This window comes from Bactrocera tryoni, chromosome 3 (genome assembly GCF_016617805.1).
Source record: "Bactrocera tryoni isolate S06 chromosome 3, CSIRO_BtryS06_freeze2, whole genome shotgun sequence".
In the NCBI taxonomy this organism is placed as follows: domain Eukaryota; kingdom Metazoa; phylum Arthropoda; class Insecta; order Diptera; family Tephritidae; genus Bactrocera; species Bactrocera tryoni.
In genome coordinates this window covers 75,624,358-75,648,647 of record NC_052501.1, presented here as the reverse complement: position 1 = coordinate 75,648,647, position 24,290 = coordinate 75,624,358, and the positions used below count along the sequence as shown (strand labels likewise).

The 24,290-nt window shown below is 34.0% G+C and overlaps 1 protein-coding gene across 4 annotated transcripts in view; it reads left to right on the top strand.

The window, feature by feature from the left end:
• Positions 1 to 12,355: 12,355 nt before the first annotated feature.
• Positions 12,356 to 24,290, top strand: part of LOC120772377 — a 37,896-nt gene continuing 25,961 nt past the window's right edge. Inside the window, exons 1-2 of one of the 4 annotated variants that reach the window (XM_040100966.1) lie at positions 12,356 to 12,499; positions 15,769 to 16,281. In XM_040100966.1, the coding sequence (XP_039956900.1) occupies positions 16,056 to 16,281 (226 nt within the window). In that variant the 5' untranslated portion in view covers positions 12,356 to 12,499; positions 15,769 to 16,055. Of the gene's footprint in view, positions 12,525 to 15,376; positions 16,282 to 24,290 lie in introns of all 4 variants that reach the window. The other 3 variants (XM_040100963.1, XM_040100964.1, XM_040100965.1) reach the window with 3 other exon arrangements.

The following is a 24,290-nucleotide window of genomic DNA, read 5'->3' as shown; positions in this document are numbered from 1 at the left end:
AAGAAGAAAAAAACAGAATACATTATAATAAATTACACTTTAATATTTAAAATAAAGATAAAAAATAAAACTTACAACTCAATGTAATAATGATGATAAAGACATACTATACACACACACACACACATCCATAACATTTAACCATTTATTCACATTCTCTTACACAACAACAAAAACAACAACAATCACATGCAAACATGCTAAAGCTCTGGCAAAAGCAACAGTACATTTCCTATATATTAACAAGCATTACGAACACATAACACCAACAGCAACAAAAACAACAACAACAAAACAAAAAACAACAACTTAGTACTTACCATACATATATTAGCTATATTTATTGTGTGCATCAAGCGCAAGGTCCATTTGTAACAAATGGGTCCTCCTCTTAATATGCGCGTAGAGCAATGCCGCAATCGTGTACTAATTGATGAACTTGTGTTTAGAAGAAATTCAAATAAAAAGAATAAAGAAATAAATAAAAATTTGAATGAAAAAATAAACAACTTTTTGCTGATGTTTACTCTACACACACACACACACACACACACACCCACACATATTATGAAATATTTAATTAGTCAAATAATGGCAAGCATAACAACTAGCTGTGAAAACACACACACACACCCTCACACATTGAGTGATTGTAAAGCGTGTAAATCGAATGGAAAGCGATTTAACTTGCATACATACAGACATTTATGGCGAAAACGAAAGGTAATAAGTAAGTTAGAAAGCGTATGTAAGCAACAAATGCAACAAAGCGACAGTTACGTACATATTTAAATTACAAAAACAAAAAAACACAACAAAACCACTGACATTCGCTATGCATGATTAGAGTAATAACTGTAAAATCGATCAATCAACCGCAACAATGACAGGAAGAACAACAAAAACAAAACAATTTACAACAACAAACTGACAAACAAAACAATAACAAACACACGCACACACACCTGAACAAAAGAGTCTTATTAAATTGTATTAAAAACAGTTAATTGAAAGCGAGAAGTAACGGAAAGCCCATAAAAAACGCAAAAATGCAATGCATGCAGGAAATAAAAAAAAACAAAAACAAAAAAAAAAAGAAAACAAATAGGCAGTGCAGTACAGTTTTGCGTTGTATTCGTGGCAGAAAGCGGACTGGAGAGGACAGGACAGCTTAGGTGACATTAAAGTATGTGAGCGCAGAGCAGATACTAGGAATAAATATAGGCAAACAATGTGAGCAAAAATAACAACAACAGTAATTACAAAAAACAAAAGCATACCAACTTTCCAACTGCATAAAGCGTAAACAACAACAGCAAAAAAAGTATAACAATAAAAAAAAAATACATGGCAAACAGAAAAGCGGCAAAGCAGAAATAGAAGCGCCGCTTTGATGCAGAAAAAGTGCAAAAAGCGTGTTGTAAAGAAATTGAAAAACAAGCAAGTGAACACAAACACACAAATTGTAGATTGTAGCTATAAAAAGGCATTTCTATGCAAGTTAAAGAAGAGCGGCGGCTAGCAGAAAATTGAAAATCGAAAAAATATTAATAAAATATGTAAAAAAACGAAAAAAACAAAAAACAAAGCGTTTTAAGTATTCGAGCTGTAAGCATATGTATAGAGCGGGTGGCAGATGGGATGAAAGTGTGTGACGTTAGGGTGGGTAAAGAAGGTTTTGAGTAGCAAGAAGTGAAACCAAATGAAATTTAGTGATTCAATATTTTTTTTAGAAATTTTCTTTTTAATTTTTTAAAAAATTCTTTTTAATTTTTTTAGAAAATCCTTTAATTTTTTTTTTAGAAATTTCTTTTAAAAAAATTATGAACAACTTTTAATCTAAGTTGTTTAGAAAATTACTTTCAAAAAATTTGATAAATTTCTTTTAAATTTTCTTTTTTCTCTTAAATATTTTTCTTAATTTAATTTTTTTTAATTTTAAATTAAAGTTTTTTGTATTAATGTTTCTAATTGAATTGATATTAAAAATAATAAAAATAAAAAACAAAATGTATGTATTTTTGTAATTTAATACTAATTTTTATTTTTTTCTTTAAAATTAATTTTTATTTTTAAAATTAAATTATTTTTTTATATTATGATATAAACACAAGTTTAATTTTTTAAATTCAAAATTAACTCACTTTTTTATTTAAATTAATTTTTTTTTTCTTTAATTTAGAATTATTATTTTTATTTAAAAATAATTTATTTTAATCCATAAAATATTTTTTTCATTTCAAATTATTTTTTTCTACAATTAAATTATTTTGATTTTTTTGTAATTTAAAATTAATTTTTTATAATTTAAAATTAATTTTTATAATTTAAAATTAATTGGTTTTATAATTCAAATTAATGTTTTCTTCAATTTAGAATTTTTGTTTAAAATTTACTTGGTTTTATTTAAAATAATTTTTTATTTATATTTATTAATAATTAATTTTTATTTTATATTTAAAATTAATTACTTTTTTTAATTTAAATTTAAAATTGTTTTTTAAATTAAATTAATCTTTATTTTTATTCCATTTAATTTTATATAAAATTATTTTTGTTAATTTTTGAAATCAGTTTTTTTTTAATTTTTTTAGTTTCTTTTTTAATTTTTTTGTATTTTTTTTTAAATTTTTTTGTATTTTTTGTTTTAATTTTAGTTTTTATAATTTTTGTTTTAAATTTTTTATAATTTTTTTATTTTTTTTTCAATTTTAAAATTTTGTTTTTTTAATTTAAAAGTGCTTTTTTAAAGTTTTTAATTTTTTTAAATTTTTTTAACTTTTAAAATATTTTTTTAACTTTTAAAAATTTTTTTAATTTTTTTAAATTTTTTAATTTTTTTAAATTTTTTTTTAATTTTTTTAATTTTTTTTAATTTTTTTTTTAATTTTTTTTTAATTTTTTTTTAATTTTTTTTTTTTTTTTAATTTTTTTTAATTTTTTTTTTAATTTTGTTATTTTTTTAATTTTGTTATATTTTTAATATTGTAATTTTTTTAATTTTGTTATTTTTTTAATTTTTTTTTTATTTTTCAAATTTTTAATAAAAACATGAATTTATGCGCCTTATAGCCAACAGCAGTTTTTTTTGTAAGTTCAACACGCACATGCACACGCCAACGCAGCACGAACTGCAATGCAGACGCGCGGCAACAACACTAGGCAGACATGCGCAGAGAAAAGCGCATACGCATCGTTTTTGTGACTGTGAATGCGTGTACCTTTAGCGATTTGGTAGAGAATTGCGAAATCTGTTGCATAACTTAAGGCGTACTAGTTTTTGCGCATGCGTACAGCTCGGAAAAAATTGGTTTTGTTTCAATTGTTTTGCAGGCACAAAATTTTCAGCGTCAACGAAGGCGGCATGATTGTCGGTTGTAGCGCCTAAAAGTAGACTACGCACTTAAGTATTATTTTCAAATTGAAATTGCATTAAAAAATTATAATTTTTTTTCATTTATAGCGAATCCGGCAAACTTTCAAAGTGAAGGCGTTGATTTTTTTGTGATTGGAACAACTGCAAAAGTAAAAAGAAATTATTTTCGTCAAGCATTCACAATCAACAAACGGCGTGCGTCTGCGCAGCGCTCTACATATAGCCTAGACGGCGTGTGTTTGTGTGCGTGTGGTATGTGGCATGTTTTGGACGCGGACTCGGACTTGGACGACGACGTGTGCAACAACATAAATAGAAAAAAAAAAAGCAACAACAACAAAAATATGTACATTTCCCATTGTACCTACATATATATAAAAAAGCAACAACAAATAATTATACTATATAATAAGTAATGTATACATACATACAAACAAACACTTATGCATGTATTATAAAAGCAGCAAGGTAAAAAGCAACAAAAACAAAACCAAAACAATGAAAAGAAAATGCAGAAAGTTTAATCAAATGTGTGCTTTAGACAGCCAGTCTCAGTACTACAGTCTTAGTCTGTCGACAGAAACAGTAACAAAAATATGGAAAAAATTGAAAGAAAAAAATTATGAAAAATTAAAAGAAAAAATATGAAAAATTAAAAGAAAAAAATATAAAAAATTAAAAAATTATAAGTAAAAATTAAAAAATCTTTATAAGTAAAAAATTATAAATATATACATACATAAATTAAAAAAAAAACCAAAAAATCAACAAAAACAAAGTCTCAAGCAACAGCTGTCTGTCTTTGCGTCTAATTGCGTATATTGTCCTTAAGCGTTTTATTATTATTATTTATATACATACATACATTATGTATATTATTAATACTTAAAATGAAAAAGCATAGTTTCTTTAGATAAACGATAAATTATTTCAAATCGATGAACGTCAAGACTATTTGTACTTAATTGCTACATGCATACATACACACATAAATAATTAATTAATTATGCATTTGAAGTAAAGTGTGCTATGTGGTGTAAAGCTAACTCAAAAACGTATGTATATACATATGTGTATATATAGCATATATATGTATGTACATACATAAGTAACACACACACATACATACATACATATATAAAAAAATTCAATTAAATTTATTAAGCAACTCTGTAATGCTGAGTTTTTTCCTCAACAGCGAAAAAAATGGAATTTAATTTGCTAAGCAAGACAACCGAGGCACTTACACGCGTAACGGTAAGCGCTCGTATGTGGTCTAGAATGCTGATGCATAACTATAGCTTTAATAAAACAACAACAACTTTAAGCGCAACTCTTTTGTGAGGCAGCGGCAACCGATGTGTGCTTTTGAGCGGGCTTAAACGCTTAGCAGGCAGCTTAAGCCGCTTAGAGCAATTATGCAAGCGTTTACGAAGTTGTAGCATACAACAAAAACACGATTTTGTTGCTAGCGACCGCATTTACTATTTGAGCGCTGCTGACAGCTTAATGATTGTTTTGAAATACTAAACTGGAATGACATGATGGCTTGTTAGTGACGCAGTGGTGACTAAATGTAGCCAAAAGTTTGTAGAAAAATTCATTGTAGCTGCTGCTTTCAAAATGGGAGCTGTGACAGCAGCGCTTAAGTGTGTACTGAAGTTGCGAGCAGCAAAATAATTGCCTTGTTGTGGGTTTTCCGCTTGTTTTTCATGTGAAAAATAAATCTAATATGCCTAAAAGCTTTAAGAATTTCGCCAATAACGACAACCGAACACATACATATATGTATGTAAGTAGTTTTCGAAATTCGAAATTACATATTAAGTTGAAGTAGTTCGAAAATTTTGTTTTTTGTGGACTGTAAGTAAAGGTAAACGTATTTACCAAAACAAAGAATCTTAAAAATTAAAAAAAAATATTTCGAAAAAAAATTCCAAAAAAAGTTGAAAAAAAAATTAAAAAATAAATTTGAAAAATTCCAAAAAAAAATCAAAAATCATCGATAATTGGATAATTGAATTTTTCGAAAAAGAATTCTAAAACAAAATTTCCAAACAAAAAAAGTTTTGAAAAATAAATTCCAAAAACTAATTTTGAAAAAATTCAAAAATGTTCGATAATTGAATTTTTGGAAAAAGAATTCAAAAATAAAATTTCACAAAAAATTTCAAACAAAATCGTAAGAAAATTAAAAAAAAGTTTTGAAAATAAAATTCCAAAAATCACAAAACCTTCGATAACACACGCTGCAATTTCAAAATAGCGCAACAAAAATGTTGCGCTAAAATTTTAAAGAACTACTTGAAATTTAAAATTAAATTCTAAACCCTCTCTATTTTTGTTTGGTAACAACCCACTGTTGCTTTTTGTTTTATTGCACAATTAAGATTGAGCTTCATTCGGCTTGCTGCTGCTTCTTAATCGATTTATGTACATAAATATAAAATTATATACATATGTATATGTATGTACATATGTATGTACCGTGAAATTTCGTTTTTGTAACTATTTTACGATGCGCTGAAGCGTAATGAAGCGTGTCTCTCTGTGACAGCGCAAAATGTAGAACAAGAAGAAGAAGCAAATAATGCAAAACCTTATATGTACTTACAAACTTCAATTCCTCAATACTGGCTTCCGTTTAGCTGGATTTCTTCAACCGACTCGAGCGTATTGCGTTGGCGCCTAAAGTAAAAAGTAAAAAAGAAAAAAGTGAAAATATTTCGAGACAAAAATTTCAAGTTACACTCACAAAAACACATATTACAGTTTATATATAATTAAAAATATTGTAAAATTTGCAAAAAACAAAACTTTCTTTAAAATACACCAACAGTTATTAAAAACTGAAAAAAAACAACTATTTGTTATTATTTGGGGTTTTAAAAGGTGATGTGGAGCTTTGTAATAGCTGTAAGGTTTGTGTAAAATTTTTTTTTACTATTGTTATATATTTCACCTGCTTTTTCTGAAATGTTACAATTTTTGAATTCAAAATTCGTGTTTTTGAAAATAAATTAAAAAATTTTTGAATAAAAATTCCATATTTTTAATAAATTTTTACCTGCTGTGTGGAAACGAAACAATTTTCGAATTAAAAATTCGAGTTTTTGAAAATAAATTTCGAAATTTTTGAATAAAAATTGCTTGTTTTCAATAAATTTTCCAATTTTTAAAAAAATATTGAGTCGTTAATATGAAAGTTCGAAATTTGTAAATGGGTTTTTAGGAACAATAAAAGTAAATTTCAAAATTTTTTAATAAAAATTAGTTTTTTCAAAAATTTTGAAAACATGAATATTCGAAATTTATAAATGTGTTTTTTGTGAGTTTTTATGTAAATTAATAATAAAAGAAAATATTAGTTCTTGGTAAGAAATTTTAATAAAAATTTCAAAATTCGCAAATTTACTTTGATTTTGAATTTTTGCAAACAAATATTAGAACTTTCTATAAAATTTCGAATTTTCAAAATTGGTTTGAAATTTGATTAGAAATTTATTTTTTAATTTTTAGAAAAGTACTAATTCATTTTAAATAATGAATAATTCGAACATACCTAGATATTTTTTGAGGTATCTTTGAAAAATTTTTTATTCACCAAATAAACTTCCATTATTAATCCTCAAATTAACAACGTTGCTGCTTAAAGTTGGGTAATCAACTTTTGCGTTAACTAAATCGATGTTCGAAATTTATGTTCGAATTTTCGAAGTTCACTTTTTAATTTTTATTATTGAATGTACAGCTTAAAAATCGATTTTCAGCTCACAAAACTGCCATATTCTATGAATTATGGCTTTCAAGTCTAAAAGAACAAGGATGTAACATCTACTAAGTGCCTAACGAAAACATCCAGCTTTGAAAGTATTCGACGCAGTACAGAGGAAGAGGAAGACCTCCAATCCGTTGAAAAGACCAGGTGGAGAAAGAACTGGTTTCGCTTGGAAACTCCATTGCGAAAATAAGAAACAACTGGTGCGCTGTTGTTAACTCGTTTATAATCGCGTAAGCGCTGTCTATGCTACATAGTGAAAAAGAAGAAGAAAAGCATAAATAAAACACTTTCTGTAAAGTGTGAATTCGGCAGAATGCATTTTTGCGCCAAAATATTTGCAGCATTTTTGAAAAATATTATGTTAGCAATTGAAGATGTCACATTTCATGTTCGAAATTGATCTTCGAATTTTCGAAATTCAATTTTATATGGTTATTACTGCGTTTATAGCTCATACTCCTATATTAAGCTCACAAAACTAACTTGTTTTGGAAATTGTGACCTTCAAATCTATAAAAAAAACAGCTATTCACGTCTACTATATTTTCGATTATAAAACTCATTTCCGACTATTTCCTAAACAAGTACTAAAATATGAAATAAACATGCTGTCGAGTACAAAAATTTAACAGTTTATCATTTGCGCTAAGATGTATGCTACATATTTTGAAAACTGTAAAATTTCGAAAATCTACTTACAAAGCGGTTAAATCGGGTGAGTTGCGACTTTATTGCACAATTTTCATAGTCACTTAAGTTCATCCACACCACAACAGAGGCTAAGTATACATAACGGTCGAGTTCAAAAATAAACTGATGACGTCGAGACCTTCAGTTCAATGCGATTCGCGTGTCAAAGAACGAGAGTACAGAAATCAAATCCAAAATAAACAAACTAAAGCAATGAAATGGTAATTTGTTTTTCTTTGCTTTATACGGTGTGAGGTACACTTAAATAGATTATTATATATATAAAATATTTACACAGATAAATATATGTATATATTACATCTGCTGCCACCCATTTAAGTATATATATCTGTATGTATGTATGTATGTAACTCAACTACAAAACCGAATTGGCGAAACTAGAATGCAAATTATCTGGTGGGCGGGTGACCGAGGCACGTGGGTGACGGCAGGCAAATGCGCCACTAGAATCTAGTTCACATGTATGTACGTATATCTATATACATATATGTATATACGTGGATACAGAGATAGCTTTGTTGGCATCGGAAAGCAATTTATGAAGCGTTCAGTCGAAAAAAATTGTGTTTAATTGCTTTCGCTACAATAATCGATGATTAATGTGTGTAATCAACAATTTAAATGATGTGATGAAAGCGTCGATGGGAAGACCTACGAGTGGTTGTAAAACAACAACAACAACAGCAACAATTTGTAGCAAATTGATTTCAATAAGCAATAATAGATAAATAAATAAGTGAGTTGAACGTGTGCGAACGCTTCGGAGCGGAGCGGGTATTTTAGACGCGAAGTAGAAAACTGAGGATGGATAGTAGATCTTTTTGGGAAATTAAATGAAAAAAATGCAGGAATGTTGAGTTTCATTTTCATTGGGGGCGTGTTTTACGCGGCGGGTCCCAAACCCAGCGCACAACCCTGTGGAGGGATGGTTCGCCTTCTCTTTTTAGCTCGCCTTCAAACGGATGTGTTTTGGGTACCCAGAGGGTACTTGGTCTAAGACAGGAAGTTGTGAGCTACTTGAGCCACATGTAAAAAAAATTGTTTCTGGTCGCTGCCAAATAAATGGTAATCAGAGAACTTTTCTCACTTGCGTGAACTTTCTCACATGATTCCATCCTCCAGTCGTCGCACTCGCAATTAGGCTCCCACGTCACTGTTGATAGTCATAACTTCGAAAGTATTTGACGCATTAGCCGTCGGGATAAGCAGGGGAAGAGGAAGACCTCCACCCATTGAAAATACCAGATGGAGAAGAACATGGCTTCGCTTAGAATCTCCAATTGGCGCCACATTACGAAAAGAAAGAACGACTGGCGCGCTGTTGTTAACTCGGCTATAACCGCGTAAGCGGTGTCTACGCCAGTTCAGAAGTAGAAGAATGTTGGGTAAGCTCCTTACTCAGTTCAACATTTTGAAAAACCTCTCTCTCCCCCTCTGTTGCACCGAAATTGACATAAGACGTTTTAATATCGACTGAGAGATTTGAAATAAACTTATAGAGTAGCTGGCAAAAGCATGAAGAGGACGGTATCATTGATTTAACCGATCTTAGCAAAGTATATACCATATTTGCGAATGAATCGCCTGATCTAGAAGAACGAGAAGAAATAACTCTTTCTATACTTATGTTAGGTTAGTTTAGTTTAGGTTAGAAATCAGTTCTAACAGCGATCTCACTCGGACAGCTTAGAACGCCGGTCCTTTGTGTTACTTAAAACTCCTATACTCGCTTACAAAGCGACAAAACGTTTCAAGCATCTCTCAAAAACTTGTTGATACGTCTAAATTCAGTTTCTGCTATATTGTCTGATTCGAAGAATGTGAAACTGTCGATAAGTTTCAATCTCAGTCTTGCAAAGGCTGGTTAATAGAGAAGAAAGTGCCTGGAAGTTTCCAACTCACTCTCCTCCATACAACTTTGACAACGATATTCAAGATATTTAGACTTCAAGATATTTAGACTTACCGTACGGATGCCTATTGGACAATGTGCAGTAAGAACCCCTACGATTGGAACTTTGTTAAGGGCAAGTAGTTCATAAGGTCTCTTGCGTTCTACTCTGCGCCAAAAGCATTTTGCAGTCGCACAGAAGCGGATCAGCGACCAACGCCTGCTAAGCGCCTGCGTGGTCCATTTATCCAGTGTTACAACCCAAGAAGACAGTGGAGATCTAATTCGGTCCCATTCCAATGTAAGCGGGTGGCTCCTCTGGTAGTACGTTGGCCTTGCAGTTTCCAGCGATTTTGCTGTGATCAGGCACCCAAACCAGTCTGATGACGAACTAGCTTGATGTTATTTCTAGTGAGGGCAGACGCTGCTTGACTAACTTTGAGACTATTTTTATAGATAGCCACCGAAGTTGTGTATTGTGAGGTAAGCTTCCAGTTATAAACTAACTGGTTGGTCTTTAATTCTGACATAGAATCCTTATGGCTCGCCCTCACCAACCTACCACTCCAGCTCGTCCAGCAGCTGCTGAGTAGAGGGTAACACCTCTTCGCGCTCGCAAGGTAACGCGTTCCGCTCTATTTCAACGAGAGCGGCAGTCGTAATCTACTCAACTGTGTTGATACCTCGTCCAATTGCTTCCTTTGCCTTACCTTCTTCGCCGCTATGGCCGTCTTCTCGCCCTTATAGTCGACTAGAAGCAGACCTGACCTAAAATAAAATCCATGGAATGAGCCACTGTATCCACACCCCCTGAAAGTCTCATTCATGATGCAGTCTTGCAGTGCAGTTAGTTCTTCTGACCACAAGACCTCCGCCGGGTAGTTGCTGGGTGGCACCGCCACTACCATTTAAGGCCTCGGCGTATTTGTGCAGACCCGGCACCACCGAGGAGGGGTTGGGAGCGCAGTGTTGTCCTCCGACCGCCTCTTGGAACTCTGAGGTTTTTGAGTCAATATCTGCCTGCTCTTTCGCTCTGCGGTCTGCTTCGTTGCCTCTAGAGGTGCAGCCTTTTCCGCCACCACGCCTCTCCGACAGAGTTGCGTTGTTCAAGCGGCGCCTCTAATTGCCGCGTCTAGCAGCGGGCGCGGATTTGGCTTCTACGCGTTTGAGAGTGCCAGGAGAAGCGTTGCTGCCGCGGCTCTTGCTTAGAGACAGCCTTTGGTGACTTTTCATCCTGGAGGTGCCTCAAGTACCACTTGAGAGTGGCACCGCTCATACCCGCCCTGCGAGGATCATCCGACACGATCGTTTTTCATTACCGAAAATATTCCTGTGACCGGAAAGCCAAATTAAGGGCAAATCGAATTAACCTGCCAGTGCGTTTAAAGTCTTCCTCGTCTTTATTTACTAAACTGTAGTTGGTTTTTGACAACGACAAAGCTAGTACAGCCATCTGGCTGTCTGTGTAAATGGCTGCTTTCTGTATCTTCCTGTAGTGATTCAGTAAAACTCCACAGGCATTCTCTATGTCTAATGCTGCCGGTTACCAGCTGAGTTTGGTAGACGGAGAGGTCGAGAGATATCAAGAGAAGTTGTAGTACCACCGATTGAGGGAAGTTGAAATTGGGGAAATTTGGTTTTATTTGTGAATAGCATCAGTTCTGCCTTACTAGGGTTTACATCTAGTCTGTTATTCGCGGTTCCTAGGTGTAACATCTGTAAGGCTCTTTCCATAATCTCACTGATTGTGGAAGCGAATGCCCTTGGTTTTCTCGAGCATTTTTCCGACCTGGCTAAAATGAAAAGGAGGTACAGAAAAGTGGATTTTTCAATATTTGCTCTGTATTGTAACGCTAAGTTTGACCGTAGAAAAGTCTATTTGTTTTATAACTGTTTATTTAGATGATAATAAAAATTTCGTCCTTCATCATAACATCCGAAGTGTTTTGACAGTTTCAAACCTTTAAGCTTAACTGTCGAAGCCACAAAAGTTACTAAAAGCTCTCCGCCAGTGTTGTTAAGTGACAAGTCAAAGTAAGGCGCTTTCAGCGAAAGCACCGTTAAGTTTGCCGGTATTCTGCCGAAAAAACAACAAATACAAGAACTAGCACTTGTCACATGCTTGCAAACACAATAAACCGCAATTTCTCAATGAACTTGCCGCTCGGCTGTGCAACGTGCTACCCGCAGCCGAACGCTGTTGCTTCTGCTCGGCTTTTTTTGGTTTATGTGTCTAGTATTCGCATGTGTTAGTGCATACAACTATGACTGCAGTCAACGAAAGCTCTTTGGCATGCAGCGTAGTGAGCTTTTAGTGCATAAAGCCGTTGCAGGCGGCTGTCTCGTTTACAGCCCACCTCACACAGTTCGGTGGACAAAGGCGGTACGACTTAGCTGCTTTGTGCTTCCTCTTCTACGTTGACTTTAAAGCGCACTTTTTCGTTCGTTTGGCTTTGCACGTGTACGCTACCGTATTCGTTACCGCTTTGGCGCTCGTGTCGCCAAACGCCGAGTGCTGCTGCCGCCGCTTCAGCGACCAGGACTCAATGCAAATTTCGCGAGGCTGCTGTCGGCAGTTGGTGACAGGACACCGAGGGCAGCTGTGTGCTTTGAGTGCTTCGTGTGTGTTCAGTTAAGTGGCTCTACGTGTTGTAACGGCGCGTTGTACGCGTGTGTTTGTTTGTTTGTACGTACGACCGGAGGATACTAGTGGCAACAACTGCAGCGTCGAGTATAAAGGGTCATATAATATTTATAGTATTTGTGTGTGTGTTTTTTTCACAACTCTCGCTTTCTTTCGACATTTTTACGGTTTTGTTTTTTTGTGTTTGCTTTGCGAGATGGCTGCATTGTGGAAGGCCAAGTGAAGTGTCGGCAGTTAATGGTGTTAGTGTATTTTAAGCTTCACGGCCAAAAGGATGCAAATCACTATGCGACTATAGGCGAGTCCTTTCATGGTGTTTTAATAAAACAATCAGACGCGTCGAATCCGTTACATTGTGTTCGTGTGTGTTTTACCGTTTGAATGCGTGTTCGTACGTCGTATCGTGCCTTAGAATTGCCAACAAATGTACGCCGCATTCGTCGGTCGTGTGAAACGTGTTTCAAATTTGCACGTGTGTCCTTGCGACGCTGGCGCTTCTTTCACTCGCATCTGTTTTCGCACCACAGACACAACGCGTGCATATGTATTGGTGAGCGAGTGTGCGTGTCACAATAGAAACATTTGTAATAAAAGTATAAAAATCGTCGGGAAGTGGAAATGTGACACGTTTTGTGCAGAAAAAATATGAAACCGTTAAATGGCGTAGTGAAAAAAGTTACACGCGATTTAATGCAGGCTTAAAGTAGTCGTTAGGCGTCAGGCAGATGAATGAAATTGACTGAGAAAAATGATCAACGAATTGCAATCAAAACAAGTCGAGTGACACAGAACTGCCATTTCGTTGAGGAATGAAGCTTAGGAGCTTTTGAAAAGAAGTTTGAAAAAAGAGCGAAATTTGAAATATGAATTAATAGAATGTTGGTTTGACTCGGCTTTGCAGAATAGTTACCAAAACACCGCCCGCTCTGGCTCTGGCTCTGGCAGATAATTCAAAAAACTCTTGTCATCTTACTATGAACAAGCTCATTGTGTCTCAACGGGAAAAATTTACCAGCAACTAGCTCATTGTCCCTCGAGGGAGAAAAATTTTGGTGTCCAACTAACTTAAAACGACTACACAATATTTTTTATTATTAATAAGATACTCCTTCCAAACAAGCTGAAGCTTCAAACTAAAATGTCTTAGTTCCTGGTAAGGCTTCAAAAAACCAAGAAAAGTTAGCTCAAGGATTTCCAAAGCAACTCTCCTAGAAACACTAGTCCCTGGTTACCAAACTGTGACACAAAAGCTCCATTCAGACAATTTTTTCACCAGCAAAGTCATTTTTCAAAGACAGGAACGGGTAGTAATCACTTGGTTCCAGATCCACACTGTAGGTGGATGCATAAGTACCATCCAAATCAGCTTGTCTTGAAGCGAATTTTTCAGCAGCAAACTCATTTGCTTCATTGATAGAAGCAGCTAGTTCACTTGGTGCCAGGTTGGGCTGGAAGTTAGATGCGCAGAAACCACCCAACCACTTCTGGCGAGTCGTTGTCGATGTGCTTGGCCTGACATTGTCCGGATGGAACATATTTCTTCTCATATCGGCTAAAGTTGGACGCATCTAGACGATTTCTTTTTTTTTGACGTTTCCGTAGGTCAAATTGCTTATAATACAGTTTCAAATTAAAAGTTCGGCTGTTGTGGAGCAGCTCATAGTAGAAAATTCCCTAGCTCCGGAGCTTCTAGCGAGTCATTTTTGAAGTGTGTGGGCTGGAGTTGTCTTGATGGAATACTTATCGTATCCTATCGGCCAAAATTTGCTGCTTCTGGATGATGCGGCATTCTGACAGTCCAATTGGTCACAATACAGGTCCAGTTTACGAGTGTGGACGTCGAGCAGCAGCTCATAATAGAAAATGTCCTGGCTCCGGATTTTTTGGCGAGTCATTATGGATGTGTGTAGCCTGGCGTTATTTCTATGAGACACATTTCCTCTCTTATTAGTCAAAGCTGGCCGCTTCTGGGCGAATGATTAGCATGGACTGTCTTATTCGAAACAACATAGGTTCGAAATAAGAGTTCGGACCTAGGGGAGAAGCTCATAGTAGATAATTTCCTGCCTCGGGAGCTCCTGCGAGTCGTTATCGATGTGCATGGCCTGGTGTTGTGCCGTTGAAACACATTTCCTCTGCTTTTGATCGAAGCTGACCACTAGCTCAAAAGTTTGTTCAAAAACTCGACTTAAAAAACCCCTAAAATCATCACCTTTCTGTAAAATTATATGTTATCTAGAGCCTTCGGATCATATAAGTTGGAACCCGATTTTGATATGCATTTCCTACTCAAAGTCTTATAAGGGAAATATACTCGTCGTGATACAATTGGTTCGAAATTTTGTTCAAGAACTCGATTTCAAATATTCCTAAAACAAAACCTTTCGCGCAGTAGAGCTCAGGTGTATACTAAGCAGAAGTCTTGTAAAATTACTTGCTAGCTAGAGCTTTCGGGCTGCATTCAGAACCTCTATTCAAAGTCTTATGAAAGACAATATAGAGCACAATCCGCTCAGTTACTGAAGGTTCCATTGAGACCTTAATTACTTGGCATTGATATTGAATTTAATATAACTTTAGGATATAATTGTGTTGTATGTTAATTATGGCTGACAGATCGGGAAGACTGCAGGAAATGTTTAGAGCAATGAAGTGTCACTTAACAAGACTACACTGTAAGCAACTAGGGTCCCCACAGTATGATACACTGGAGGAGAGACAGATAGTGAGGCTACAGAGTCTGTTAAATTTCGCGTTAAGCGAAGGCATTCTTAAGGATGAGTCACTGAACTCCATCTGATATCGCAAAGGACCAAACGGTCTTTGCGTGGTTCATTGGCCCACCAGAACAACATAACCTAACCTAATCTTATGGCCAGATGCATCCCTGCTATGGTTCGTTTTGTCAGAAAAATTAAGTAACTCAACTATATCTTTTACCACTAATACTTATTCTTACTACTTATTCTAAAGCAGTTTTCTGGACATAGATAGACTTAGCTTAGATTCACACAAGATTCCCCGTTGCAATAGCCACCAGGTTATAATAGCATTCATGGCCCCCAAAGGTTAAAGTAGTGAAAAAAAATTGACTAAGCCAATTATGCAGAGTCATTTAAAACAATTTCTTTCTGAACTTGTGCCCTCTTTTTGCTAACCAAGGAGGCGCAGAGAGACTGTAAGCCAACCGCGATAAAAACGGATATCACTTCACTCGTTGGGCAAGCAGCCAACAGGCAATCAGCCACTGCGACTTGGCTGGCATTTAACACAATCATTAAATAATAACTTGCTGGCATTTCCTTTTGCATTTCATGCACCCCTCATTCCCCGCTCTACACATTTCATTTTTGCAATTATGCCAGCTGGACATTTGAACGCATAATGCTGCGGAGAACACTTGTTAATGAGGCCTGAGCCTAGTAATTAAAGAACGCTGTCTAACTAAAAATGTGCTATAATATAGAGTGTATAGAAAAGTGTAAACTGCATAAGTAAATCGATGTGCGCGCATGTGTTGCGATGGCTAGGGCAGCACGCAGCTTCCGCGCGATTGCATACGGGACACAAATAATTTCACTCGCCACTGTGAGTCGACCAAAATAGACGTGCGCTAGGTTTTAAGAGTGTGCGTGCGTGTGTGCGTGTCGCGATGGGTGAACGCATAGCAGCAGCAGCGGCGACGGCCGTCGGTGCACGTCATTCGCGCATCAGTCCAACACCGGGCCGTGGCAGTAAGGTCGCCTATACGCTGTGTCCGCGCATGGAGCCGCCGGATGAGAAGGCGGCGTTGCAGGTGCAGCGGCGCACCTCGGCAGCGAAGGCGCCGCCAAATTGTGTGGCCATACCGATGTCATCCATACAAACTAACACAAAAGGTGAGTAAAGTACCCATGGCATCTCGAATGCAATGTTGTTGTTAGTGAATATTTATTTTAAAATTTGTGGACTTGGGTGTGCGTAGTGGTTTAAAGCTACAAAGAGGCCACTGATACTGTTGTAGTTTTAAAAATTTAAAAAATGTGTGTACATTTTTTGACAAGAAACCAATTTTCTTTCTAAAATTATTTTTTTTCAATTCAACGGTAGTTCAACGTTTTCTAAATTCTTCTTTTATAACTTCCAAATTTTCTCAAAATCATTATTCACCAATAGATGGCGCTATGAAAGATACTACTACTGTAGGTAGATCAGGCTTCTTCACAAAGCTTCTGGTTATTAGAATTGGTTCATTTGATATTGCTTGAATTATACTTGAATGCCACAGTTATTTATGAGGTTTTATTTCTGAGTTTCGTAATATTTCTTTAAATTTCACACGAAAATTTAACGATTCTTGATCCAAAACTTAACTCCCCTACGATCACCACCGAAATGTAGTGGATACTGAGACTTTTGATATACTGTCGCGGAAAAGTTTTAGATATTAAAAATATTTGTTGTTCTTCGGTTGGTTAAATTATGCTAGATTAGCTTAAAAGGTCCGGTTACAAGCGCCAACAAGAATCTCACTTGGGCAGCTTGAAACGCCGATTCGTTGTAATATCTAAAAGCCTCTTATAATGATCATAACGATCCTCAAGATCAAGTGGTTTGGTGAAAATCCGGCGTTTTACGCTAGGTCAGAAGTATTTCCCAGTCGCACAGCAGATGGTCATTGACCAACACCTGGTAGGCTCACGTGAAGTTCACATGTCTAGCATTCTGGAGGACTTTGAAGATCCAACTCGTTCCCACTCCAATGTAGAGGATGGGTTCCGCCTCTTGCGAGCTTTCAGCTTTACAGTTTGCAGTGATTTCGGACAGGCACCCAAACGAGTAGGATAATGAAGTTGCTTGAGTTGGTATTGATATCTCAACTTTGATACAAATTGGTCCAAACTAGATAATAAAGTGGGAGTTACTGTCTTTTCAGCAATCAGAATCGCCTTTCGGCTACCAGACCACTACAGTGTCTTCCCAGCGAGGATCACAGCAATTAAAGAAAGTGTTTTTGTTCTGGCAAACAGCGTGTTCACAACAAGAAATATATTTATGTAGCCAAGTGGATTTGGAATCTCTGAAGTTCCTTAGGGTTTCATAAAAGATAGTGAAATAATGCCTTGATTCCATAGTGGTTCTAACATCATATTTCACGAAAAACCTGTAATGGGTTCCAGCACATAGTGATATTCCTGGTAACTATGAAGCAGATAAACCAGCCAAAGCAGGCACCACCCTGCATATAGACTAAGTAAAAGAGGGAATATATATGTATCTGGATACTTGTAGATATATAATCGACCAACTTGTTATAGATATAGCTGTCGATACAAGAACTTTACTAGGAGCGCCTAACTGGCTGACCTGCCAGTAGGTTTGTTACACCATACAATGACTACTTATTGTAGAATCTGACAAGAAGTAGAAGAACAGCAGACTATTGTACAGTAAAATGATCGCAACTTTCTCTCGAAGGTTGCTTGACGATATCTCGGAGGTTGCAGAATTAAAATTTTTTGTGTTGATGACCTTCGTCAAGAGCATAGGGTGGTTCTTAGGGAACATAATAGAGTGAGGAGTTTTAGTCACGCTGGTGTCACAATAGATCCGAAATCAGATATTCCCTCTACCTACCTACTTAACTAATTGTGAGTAATATAGGGAGCGGATTGTGCTCTGTTGTCGGAGTGAATGCTCCCCTGCTTGAAAGAAGCTTTACTTCGTAGCGATACATTTACAACTTTCTTAATGCCAGGAGTTCCTGCCTGGAAAACAAGTGCATTTGTTAGATAGACTAAACCTAAGCTCTTTACATAAAACTCCGCCTCCAATATTCCTTCCGAGCTTCGACCCTTTCGAAAGCTATTCTTAAAGCAAGGCAATGAATAGATCTAGAATGAATTAAGGAAGCGTAAGTGAGGTCATGTAAAAGTTTTATGTTCCTTTGAACAGAGGTGTCGTTTTCCATTCTTTCTTTAAAACATTTTCAAATAATATTTTGTTGTCTTTTTCTCACATAGCATCAGGTATGTTGTTAAGGAATTTCTCGACTTCAGGCAGATATAAGATAATATGTTGAGTTTTCAAAGTTATTGGTATAGAAAAAATGGACACCAAAGATTCTTAATTTTCCATTAATCTCAGAGTATTTGCATCCATTCGAACGACATGACCTAACCAGCGTAGCAGATATCTTTAAATTGTCAATGTCTTCGTACAGTTCATCGTTCCATCGACTGCGGTATTCAGACTTGCCAATGGGCAAAGGACAATAAATCTTTCGAACATTAGGAAATATTTCGTCTTGTCCTTGTTCACTATCAGACTCATTTGCTTCGCTTCTGCGGTTGTTAAGGCCAATGATATCGGTGTCATCGCCAGCAATTGTAAACTCTTATAGAAGATTCTCTATTCAAGTCTCCAGCAGTAAATTGAAAAAGTCGCACGATAGGGAGTCGCCTTGTCTGAAACCTCGTTTGGTATCGAACGGATCGGAGAAGTCTTAAACGATGATAAAGGAGCTTTTGATATTGCTCAGCGTCAGTTTACACAGCCGTATTAGTTTTGTAAGAATAACTAATTCAGACATCGTGGTATAAAGGAACGTGTCTTTTCCCAGATTTGGCGCATGGTGAAAATATGGTCAGTTGTAGATTTTTCAGGTCTAAAGCCACACTGATAAGGTCCAATCAGTTTGTTGACGGTGGTCTCACGCAGGACGCTCGAAAGAACCTTATATGCGATGTTGAGGAGGCTTATCCCATGGTAGTTGTCGCAGATTGTGAGGTTACCCTTTTCGTGGATTGGGCAAAGCACAGACTATTTCCACCTTATCTAACCTAACTAACAAAAAAATATATTTTATGAGGAAAACCCACCAACCTAAAGCCCTCAAATAATATGTGTTTTTTCTCTATAAATAACTGAATGCTATATTATTTACTCTCACCGATTTCCACTCAACCTTTTCGCATTTGCCTAAACCATTGACGCCACATATTGCGGTAAAATGCCGCATTTACAGATGAATTCCAATGTCGCACAATAAAATGGTTGAAAATAAAAACACTAGATGAAAGTAAAAAAAAAGTGTTCGAATAAATTGCAAGCGCCAACAAAAAAAAGAAACAGAAATAAATGAAATAAAATGAAACTAAAAGAAAGCAAAAACCACTAGGCATTAAGTCAAAGCTCCATGAAGTGCCCATTTACCAGCATTCTCATCGACTCGCTACCCTTCATTTGGCAACTGTGCATTCATTTTCCTCAAGTAGTATGGCCCTGGGTAGTGCAGACGGAAGTGCGGCAGCGCAGCGATTTGTTTTGCCATATTTTCTATTGTTTACGACTCGGTCACAGGAAAGGTTGCATCTTGGCCAAAGTCTTAAATGCGCCTTTTGTGTGTGTGGCTTTTTTTTGCTCGCTTCTGTGGCTTGCCATAAGAGCCAACAGGTATTTAGCCTTGTGTTCGTGGTTAGATAGACAAAAATATAATGCTTACGATAAAATTGTGGTTGCACATATGCGATATATGTGGGTTTAATGCTTACTTTTTAAGTTATCGGTATGTATGTATTGCTGCTGAGATTTTATAGTTTTCTGTATGAGTGAAGGAATTTTGAAATCATAAGCTGTAGGCTACAGAAAGTTATTAAAATCCATAAGGCAACATATGAAATTTATGTTTTATTCGCTCCAGCAGCACATAAGCCACACGAATCGAGCGTATAATGGCTTAAACTTTTTCCTTCAAGTTAGGCTAGACACCATGCGTAGTTAAGTGCTTCAGCTGTCTTTACGCGATAAAGAAAAAAATAATGTTGTATTAAAGAAAGCGAAAAATAATTTGTTGAGCGCAAGTTCAGAGAAACATAACCTTATTCAGCGTCCATTTGCCTATATAGTCGAAAGACTTCTATAAAAAGTTTCTGGTATATATACTCACATGCTATTTCCTCAAAATCAATTACATGTAATCTTTGAAGTTCTGATAATTTTTAGTTGTCGAGATCGTCCGCTGTCCTTAAACTCGTATGTTCATAATTCTGACCAAGTTTCTATCTAGGAAATAGTGAATGCTGAATTCTGGGTTTACTTGATTTGTGCAATGTTAGTATGAGACCTAATGTTAAGCCTTTAAAAGAAAGAGGAATGTAGCAAATTCAATAAATTCGCTTTATGAGAGCGGGTGGCAGTTTAAAACCCGATTTCTTAAGGTTCGATTTGTTAAGGACAAATGCTGATATAGTGATCTATGCTTGGAACCGTAGTAGTACTACAATATAGTTATACAGGTATATAGTAGTGGGATCTGGGTACCTTTGAAAGCTGTCACAATTTTTCAAAGTCTTCATTAGTCGACTCAGCTGTACAATGGCTTGATGAGAGTAAATTTTTCAAATTTCCAAAAAAAATTTTATGGTGGTGTCCTAAAGAATCGGGTTTATGCAAGAGATTCATTAATAAATCTGCTATTTAAGGAATATATTGGGTAAGCTAATTGAGAGATAGAATATAAAGTCATACGAATGAAATCAGCGAGGTGCTTCTTAACTAAACAAAAAAAAAATCGGAAAAAAAATATATTTTGAGAGTTTCTAAAAACTGTTTGATTTGAAAATAATTCTGTGATTTTTTAATCTTTTTAACCAGGCTATATAGTTAGAATAATTAAATCAGGGAAGAAGTTTTAACTAGCCAATATATTAAAAAAAAAAGAAATTAATGATAATTTTACATTTTTTATGAAAAGAAATTAAATATAATTTCAATGTTTCTATAATGATTTGAATGTAATTGTGTTATTTTGGATTTTGTTTTTTGGAAAAAATAATATTTTTGTACCACGCTATAAGAGTAAAATTTTTACTATATAATATATATAAAACACAAAAATAGTTAGAAGAATAAAATTGATGAATAATTTCTTAACTAAACAAACAAAAATCCGAAAGAAGCCTTGATTTAAAATTTTTTTGTTAAATAATTATGTTTGAGACATTTTTAAAAATCTTTTGATTTGAAAATAATTAAAAAAATACATAAAAAATTTGTTTGAGATTTTAAAAATTGGTTTTTGATATAAAAAAATTTATGTGATTTGTTTTTTTGTATTTTTTAGAAAAATATATGTTTTCAAACCACGCTATAAAAATAAAACTTTTGTTGTATTAAAATATATAGTAAAAAAAATTATTTTTTTTTTAATTTTTTGCATTAAAACAACAATTTTTGCGCTTTTTCATACTTCTTGATTTGAAAATAAATTTGTAAATTTTTATTTTTGATTTTTTTAGAAAAAATAATATTTTTGATTCTTTTTTTATTAAAAAGTTTTTTTTGAGAATTTAAAATATGATGTTTGATATAAAAATAATTATGTTTGTGTGTATTTTACAAAAATATAAAATTTAAGCACGAATTATAAAAAAAATAATTTTTGAGCTTTTTTCCATATTTCTTGATTTGAAAATAATTCTGTCATTTTGTTTTTTTTTTTTGGAAAACATATTATTTTTGAATGCATAAAAATGATAATTTAAAATAATTTTTTTATTAATAAAATATTTCTGATAAAAATATGTTTTTTGACATAAAAATAATTATATGAATTCTGGTATTTTTTAGAAAGAAATATAATTTTTGAACCACCTTGCAAAAGTAAAACTTTTGTAGTACTAAAGTATATAGTCAAAAAATAATGTTTTTATATTAAAAAAAATATTTTTTGAAATTTTTTTAATGTTTTCTTGTTTTAAAAATAATTCTATAATTTTTGTTTTTTTTTGTTTGAAAAAAAAAAAATTTTTAGAAACGGCATAAAAATAATAATATTAAATCTTGTTTTATTAAAAAAATATTCTTGAGATTTGAGAATAGGGTTTTTGATGTAAAAATAGCTATGCGATTTTTCTTTTATTTTTTTAGAAAAAATAATTTTATCACCCTCCAAAAGTTAAACTTTCACAATACTTAAATAGATAGTCAAAAAATAATGATTTTAAAATTGTTTATATAAAAAAAAAATTTATTTTTATTTAATATTTTTTTTTTAATTAAAATTAACTATTTAATTGAAACTTTCTTAATTCACAATTCTTTTTAAACAAAGTCGTTTATTTATATAGTTCCTAATTTTTTAAGATTTTTTTATAATATTTTTATTTGAAAATAGATTTGATTTTTTATTTAGAAAAATATTAATTTTTATTAGAAAAAAAAATTTTTGACCCACCCTGTGGAAGTAAAACATACATAATTTATAAATTTTTCACCTATTACATTTGAAAAACGGTTCTATGTTGATATTTGTCACAAATTCACATCACTAAAATCCATCAGTATTTGCGCAATAAAGAAATTTTCCCAATTAACGCTACAAATGTTGAGAAAGCAGAGCAATTTGCGCATACAATTTTACATAAAAAACTATTTTATGACATAGAAACTTATCTCTAAAGAGCTAATGAAATTTCATAAGGAAAAATTTTTATTTATTACTTAAAGCAATAAATAGAATAGATATATTGCATAGAAATTAACGTAGACGCGTTACTCGTATTAACGGTGCCATGGGGCGTATGAGTAACCTTATAAAGCTAGGAATACAACATTATAGTGTGTGCTTAGTTTAATATATTACTTCCGATATTCCGAAAATCCGTAAGATTTATTAAATTTACTTACACACATACAAATATACGGTATATGGACGTACAGTTATGTAGCTATTTACAGCGATAAAATCATAATCTTATTGCCTTAAAATGCCCAAATGCAGCACAGCAGATAAATATGCTTTGTTTCAATTAAATTTACAAAAATAAAGTGCGCAACAATAGCTTTGTTTCAATTAAACTTTGTTCATATAAAAACAACAACAAATGTTTCGAACGAAATAAACATAGGTATTATTTCTACGTAAGCGTATATTTATGTTATTTTGTATTAAACTGTTATCTGTCACAAATAAAGAATGTATTGTCAATAATTTAAGCACAATATAAACACATGTACTCATGCTTATTTGGACATTTTATCCTATACATATGCACATAGCTACAATTATTCATATTTTTGCCGCTCTCTGTTTGCCAGCAATTGCCTGCATTGCAAATATTGCGGCCTCATTAATAACACATTCACATAAATCAGCAAGTGCTTCCTTTATGGGTAATAAAAATGTATTATATGATGTTTGCATGCGTATGTGTGTCAAACCAGAAATTTGCAGATACTAAAGGTATGCAAAAAGCAGTGTAATTTTTAACGTACAACGGATACCGAGAGCGCGGGATTACTTATAAGATGTGGCCTTTTTATTAATTGCTTGATTTTCGTACAATCTGTTTAGTATCCTCTTTGATTTTTCGGTGAAATTATGTTTCTTAATAATATATGTTACTGTACCCTTCACGAGGGGATTTCTTATGGCATAAATGGGTATAAAAATAACTTTATCTCGATTTTGAACGGCCGATTTGTATGGCAGCTATATGTTATAGTGGTCCGATTTGAAAACTATTTTCGGAGATTGTAGCTTTGTCTTGGATATTAAGTCGGGCCGAATTTCGGGAAGATATCTTCTCAACTAAGAAAGTTTTCCGTACAAGGACCTTTTTCCGATCGATCCGTTTGTATAGCAGCTATATGTTATAGTGATCCGATCTGAGCTATATATACGGATATTGTAGGTTTGTCTTAGAAAATAATCTGTGCCAAATTTTGTGAAGATATCTTGTCATATAAAAAAATTGTTCATAGAAAAACCTGAGTTTGGCCGGTCAGTTTGTATGGCAGCTATATGCTACAGTAGTCCGATCTGAACTAAACATTTGGATATTATAGCGTTGTCTTGAAATTTAATTCATGCCAAATTTCATGAAGATATCTTGTCAAATAAAAA